Here is a 6,502-nt window from a genome sequence, read left to right as displayed (position 1 = left end):
AATTTCTGGCATAAAAAGATATTTTACACTTATGTTGTACCTACTCTGCTCTCACATCTTAATTAGCCATTTCTCTAAGGAACCATCATTCCTTTTAGTGGAGAATATATTAGACACCAAGATCTGAGCGCTGGGCATACTCATTCCTACAGAGTTGTCTTTGCTTCTGAGTTCTTTAGGTAGAAAAATCTAAGAAAAATATGCATGTGCATACATACCCATACATATGAATTTACATTTATTCCAATCTATTTGTACCTGGTTCTGTCTTGTCTCCCCTCTGTCATATTTGCATGTTCCTTCTTCCAGAAGGAAAATTCTAGCTGCTAACAACATCAACACATCTTCTCATTTGCTCAATCATGTAATATATCTGAAATAGTTTTATTACTTGGGCAGAATGTTACCCTATTCTTGCCTGCCAAAAATAAGTTGGACTCAGTAATTTCATGCCTAGTTAATATTCAAAAGAAAAGGAACTCATATTTCCACAAACAGCCTTTTACAAGAATGTTTATAGCAGCTTTATTCATAGAAGCCAAAACCTGGAAATAGCTTATTGTCTTAAGAGACGAACAGGTAACTAAGCTGTGATATATTTATACAATGGAATATTACTCCATGATAAGAAGGAACAAATTATTGCTGCATGCAACAATATGAATGAATTTTTAAATCATTATGCTGACTTTAAAAAAGCAAATAGAAAAGAACACATAATGCATGATTCCATTTGTATCAAGTTTGATTACAGGCAAAACTAATCTATGGTGATAGAAACTAAATCAGTACTTGCTTCTGTTGGAGCTGGGACAGGACAGGACAATCACTGGGAAGAAGCATGAGAAAACATTCTGGGATTAGGGAAATTGCTATATCTCAGTCAGGATGTGAATTATATGAGTGCACACATTCATCACAATGGTTTGAACTCTATCTTTAATATCTGTTCATTTCACTGTCTGTAAATTAGCCACCTTGTCTATGACCACACCACTCTGAACACACCTGATCTTGTCTGTAAATTAACGCTCAATTTTTAAATTGGTTGGAGTAGTGGCTGCTATTTTTAGCTGAAGCTAGAACTCCTCATTTTAAAACAGATCCTTTAGTTTGCCTCACTTCCGATCTTCTAACCCCCATCACTCTCCTGGTCTTTGAATGCACTTGAGCTTGCTACCCGGATCAATTTACTCACTTCCTTTGACTATCTTATTATTTCCTTTTACTATCATTGCAAATATTTAAAATACAGCATAAGTTAGAATGTGACAGATAATTAAATGACATTATCCATTCTTTAGGTCTGGCCAATATACATACTTTAATCTTTAATATAGTAAACATGCATACAAATTGAAAATGTTTAAATAATACTGAAATTTAGATTAATCCTCAGTGTAAGACTTTGCTTATCTGATCTATTAAGACAAGAGCAAAAACAAACTGCAGTGTAGGCAGGCCTTGCCGATGGAAACAGCTGATTTCCAATATCAGATGATCAAATATCACTTTAGTAACAAAACTTTTCTCAGACCTTCTCATAAATTCTGGTGCAGACCACATCCTTCATCTTACATTCCTTAAAAAGAAGAAAGAGATTAATTGAATATCTAAACCTCTAACTAGGGTACAGCAAATTTGTATTAATAACAGACACTATAAGAAATCTCATAAGATTAAACTCAGAAATAAAATATCAATATGTTAGTTGATACCTGGGAATTCAGAATCATGGCTGTTGAAATAGGGGAAACAGTTTTAACATTGATCTAAGTTACAACAGAGTTATATTGTCTAAGTGGCAGGTTTTCATGCATTATTTGCACAGATTGAAAGCTATTAAAACAGTGGTTTTCAGGACAGTCTGCACATTTGCATCATCTGGGGAATATTTAAAAATACCAATGGCTCCTCCTCCCTTAAGGAATTTGCTTTCAATTGATCTGTATCGGGGCTTCCATATTGGTATTTACTTTCTATATAAATCTGCCATGGAGCTAGGGATCAGACCCTCTGTACTAAAGGAAAAAACATTCAAAGCACTACATGAATCTATTTATAGTCAATGTATGTGTTGATTAGTGAAAATAGCACCTCAGACAAAAAAAATTGTTAGAGATCATCTCATATAACCTTTGTCATCATTTTTACCTGCCATCTACAAAAGGTCTCCAATAAGCTCAGCTTGTATTGATGACAGGTTTTAGTCTTAGTTACTATGGATTCTTGAAAACAATATGCTTGGATATCTACAAATATACTGCAATTGACCGTTTTGCAATGTGCTTTGCTTGTAAAACTTAGATTTGCTTTTGCTTTTCTCTTTGTGAGTCTAACCTAACTTATCCATACATTAAAAAAAATCATTTTTAGATGTTGTTTCTAAAATAGCAGATAGGTTTTGTCATTTCTAAATTCTTGAATCTGAACCTGAAGTACCTGTTGATGACTCTATAGTTTGAATATCAAAAATTAACTCTGCCTTTATTCTTAACCATTTTTTCCATTTGTAGTCCAAAGAAGAAAGACTATTTTGAAAATAACATAACCATTTTCTCTATTTAAATAGAATTATTTCTGTGAAAGTTAAGTGAAAGTTAAGTCGCTCAGTCGTATCTGACTCTGCGACCCTGTGGACTGTAGCCCACCAGGTTCCTCCATCCATGGGATTCTCCAGGCAAGAATACTGGAGTGGGTTGCCATTTCCTTCTCCAGGGGATCTTCCCGACCCATGGATCGAACCCAGGTCTCCCACATTGCAGGCAGACACTTTAACTCTGAGCCACCAGGGAAGCCAACTCTAATTATTTTCATAGTTAGAGTAAAATTACTCACCACCACCATTTTTCCATCCACCAACTTTCTCTTTATTGTTGTCTCATTGCCATCCCATTTCTGTACTTGATTCAGTGAGCCTCTTGCCAAGGTTACAGTGCTCTGCAGAGACACATTCATATAATTGAATTTCTAGGACTTTGATTAAAGAAGCGGTTCATTCAGTATTGAATCATTTTCATAACAGATGTTTCACGAGGCACATTTATTTTTCAACAGAATGAAGTGAGCTACCCTTTTGAACACTAGTAGGAGTAATCTGTCTCAAAGCAGTCGATGGAACCAACTTTGAAGAGAAACAATGAAGTTTACCTTTGTTTTTCTATTGTCAGCTGTGGTTTCTTCAAATTCCTGGCCTAGCTTGAAGGAGATCTCTGTATTTTTAAAGGGACTTTCAGTTCTTATAGTTATAATATCCCCTTTCTTGCTGATGATCACTCTGGGTTTGGCCAAGTTTCCCAGTTTTCTGGTGGCTAATCCCACACCTGAAAATCAAGATAGTGTTAGAATTTTGTTGACCAAGAGAGCATCTACGTAAAGGCATTATATGGGTGGTTATATTCTATACTCAGCTGTGCTTCCTGTGTATAGGCGGCAGGTAATATCACTTACTACTAAGGATCTCCTCCCATGTTTCATCACCTGATGGAAACACATGTCCACCAACTTGGATATTTAAAATTTTGTTATTACAAAAGTAATGTCTGAAGATTTTAAACACAGAAGTATTTAGCCTAAATAGTGCAAGTCATCTACTTTTACCTTATCCAATCCCATGCTCCTTTGAGAAGCACTAATTATAGTTTTGTATGGATCATTCCAGACATTTTAGTTTGTACAAATAAATATTGTAGATACATATTTTTAATGAGACTGTGACTTATATATGCTCTTCTATGATTTTTTCCCTCTGTAATATATCATAAATATTGATAAGAATTCCTCCCACATCCTTGATGGAAACTCATTTCTGAAAGCTTGTTGTAGCCTCTAAATGTATTTGTACCACTGCAAATGATAAAGATATATAAAATAATTAAAAAAATATTTTTCCATTTGATAGCAAAACAAAATTAGACTCAAGTATCATTACTGTATTACTCAAGATTATAGAAATAAATAGAAAAATAGAAATGTGAAATGAGAGAGACACAAAAAGAAAAAACTACTTACATATAAATATACATGTATTTATGGCAATATATACATAAAGATGGAGAAGGCAATGGCACCCCATTCCAGTACTCTTGCCTGGAAAATCCCATGGACAGAGGAGCCTGGTAGGCTGCAGTCCGTGGGGTCGCTAGGAGTCGGACACAACTGAGCGACTTCACTTTCACTTTCATGCATTGGAGAAGGAAATGGCAACCCACTCCAGTGTTCTTGCCTGGAGAATCCCAGGGACAGGGGAGCCTGGTGGGCTGCCGTCTATGGAGTCACACAGAATCGGACATGACTGAAGCAACTTAGCAGCAGTAGCATATATAAAGAAGTGTGAAGAATTAGAGCCAATAAAGGATTATGAGCTGTATTCTTTTTTTCTAATTCTGATTAATTGTTTCTTATTTGATGTGATTTGGACTATGTTTCTCAAACTAAACTTCTTCAATACAGCCTAAGAATCTACATTTTACCAAGCCTCAAAGTGTCTTTTTGCACTCTAAAATTGGACAATGATTCAGTTAGGGAGTCTTTTATTGAGATTTTCTTATATTTTGCTTCTACCTCAGCTGTACAGTGAAATCCATAGATCTAACCAAACTTAGAGTATGGATCTATTCCCATAAGTTCCCATAGTTTTCCAGGCAACACAACATGATTTTGCTTTTTTTATCTAAAAATAGAAGCTGTCTTAAAAGCTTTCTGAATAGGTAAAATTACTGGTACTTTGATGAACATAGAAACCTGAGGTCAATGGCTTCTCTCTCTCCTTATTTATATAGCTCTGGAAATTTCCAAAGACTATTCATGCCTCTTGTGCTCGTATCTATGGAACATTTCCTAGAAATAGTTGCAAATAAAGCTGATGGTGGTCATGACTAGACTTTCTGTCTCTATCCACTGCTCCAACTGCAGGAAAGTATGATATTAGTGTAATCAAACTTGAATTCACTGTCACAACACACTGCTTTTTTTTCTCAAAAACTTTCCTGGACTGAATATCCTGCTTTATGAACATTCACTTTTCACAGTTTATCCACATACTTATGTAATACCAGACAATCTAGAGATAGAGAAAGAAAATTTCTGGCTTAGCTAAATAGCACTTTTAAATTGCGGTTTCCCATTAACTTTAGTATATTTAACTCTTTACTTCATGAGCACTTTAGTTGTTATAAAACTAACTTTCAGAAAAGCCAAAGAATGGGTTGACTAAGTTTTTAAGATTTCTTTCCTCTGGGTTTGAACCAAAATCCTATTGATATGAAACTGCCTTTGAAATCAGTAGGCATTCTAATGCATTTAAGCAGCTCTTATTTGTGTTAAAGTATATTAAAATTTCCACAAACATAGTGAAAATTATCTGATTGACACAATGGAAGATTAATCCCAGAAGAGGATTGTACTTCAACCTGTGAAGCTCCCAGACTCCTGGGAAAGGAGTTAGAAGGAAATAGTCAATGCATTTTTCTCAAAAAGAATCTTCTCAATTAGAACAACAAAGAACATTTCTTACCCAGAGCTTTCATGTACTCATCAAAGTTCTCACTGGAGACAAGTTTCCAGGTGCCTAGGAATTTGTTGCTCATTGTGATGGATGAGAATTCAACCCAGTGATAGGTGAGATTCAGGAGACTCAAATGAGATGCTGAAGCCTCAGAAGATTCTTTTCAAAGATGTCTGAAGCATGTGACTCTCACAGAGACCCAATGGGGAAAAGCAGTGTCAGGACTGGGCAATGAATGGCTCTTCAACCATCCACTGGGACAAAAGAAAACCTCACATAATGTCTCCTTCAGTCTCCAAAAATGTTGATAAAAATCAATGAGAGTACTATTTGAATCTGTAAAAATTTTGGTTGATCTTACATTTTTTAAGAAGTGCTTCGGTCCTTAACACTTTGCAAAAGAGTCCATAAGTTGAGGCCTATGCTGTATTAAATTATATGGGCATGAATGAATGAATATGTGTGTGTGCGTGTGTGTGTGTGTGTGTGTTTAGGCATCTTGCTCACTCTCAATCCTGAGTCTGCACAATTAAGAATTCTTATTGAAAGAGAAGAAAGAGAGGAAAAATGTCCATGAGTATTGTGATAACTGCCTCAAATATGTTGTGGGAGAGAAATGCAGGAGAACAGTGTGAGGAAGTATTCATAGGTAAGGGAAGCTTGGAATAGTTGGCATATCCAAGGCAGGCAGAGTAGGCAGACAATACGGTCAGTTTATTACAGCAGAGCACAGAAATTGCTTTCATGGGTGAATAAAAAAGTAGCACTAAAACACGCTCTTTGACCATAGCAAAGATTTTAATCTTAAAAAAACTTTTTAGGTTCAAATTAAGCAGGTTCTTGGTTAATAAAACAAGCTTAAGTCCTTTAAAATAAGTCTATAGTTTTAGAAAGGATATTCTATAAAAATAATACGTACTGAGAGCTCAATAGTCACCATGCTAATTGCTTCTTATGGATTATTTTATATGATCCTTTCAACAACTCCACGAGTAA

General features: G+C 35.4%; 1 protein-coding gene across 1 annotated transcript; it reads right to left on the bottom strand.

The window, feature by feature from the left end:
- Positions 1–500: 500 nt before the first annotated feature.
- LOC147359287 (myelin P2 protein) lies at positions 501–5,641 on the bottom strand. Its single transcript, XM_086335406.1, has 4 exons — positions 5,516–5,641; positions 3,151–3,323; positions 2,839–2,940; positions 501–1,582 (listed from the first exon to the last, which is right to left on the bottom strand). The coding sequence occupies exons 1-4, from the start codon at positions 5,586–5,588 to the stop codon at positions 1,532–1,534; spliced, it is 399 nt and encodes a 132-aa protein (XP_086191532.1). The 5' UTR covers positions 5,589–5,641; the 3' UTR covers positions 501–1,531.
- Between the last annotated feature and the right edge of the window lie 861 nt (positions 5,642–6,502).

Source organism: Bos grunniens, chromosome 14 (genome assembly GCF_055505025.1).
Source record: "Bos grunniens cultivar Pamir isolate PY7600 chromosome 14, Bosgru_T2T1.0, whole genome shotgun sequence".
NCBI lineage: Eukaryota > Metazoa > Chordata > Mammalia > Artiodactyla > Bovidae > Bos > Bos grunniens.
This window is presented reverse-complemented; position numbering and strand designations above follow the sequence as displayed.

Bases quoted from the DNA above. Each gene is read 5' to 3' on its own strand.
- LOC147359287 (XM_086335406.1), bottom strand. From the start codon at position 5,588: ATGAGCAACAAATTCCTAGGCACCTGGAAACTTGTCTCCAGTGAGAAC. The intron at 2,941-3,150 runs GTAAACTTCATT...GTGTCTCTGCAG, and splicing joins CTGACAATAGAAAAACAAAG to AGCACTGTAACCTTGGCAAG. The intron at 1,583-2,838 runs GTGAGTAATTTT...CTTCTTTTTAAG, and splicing joins TGGATGGAAAAATGGTGGTG to GAATGTAAGATGAAGGATGT.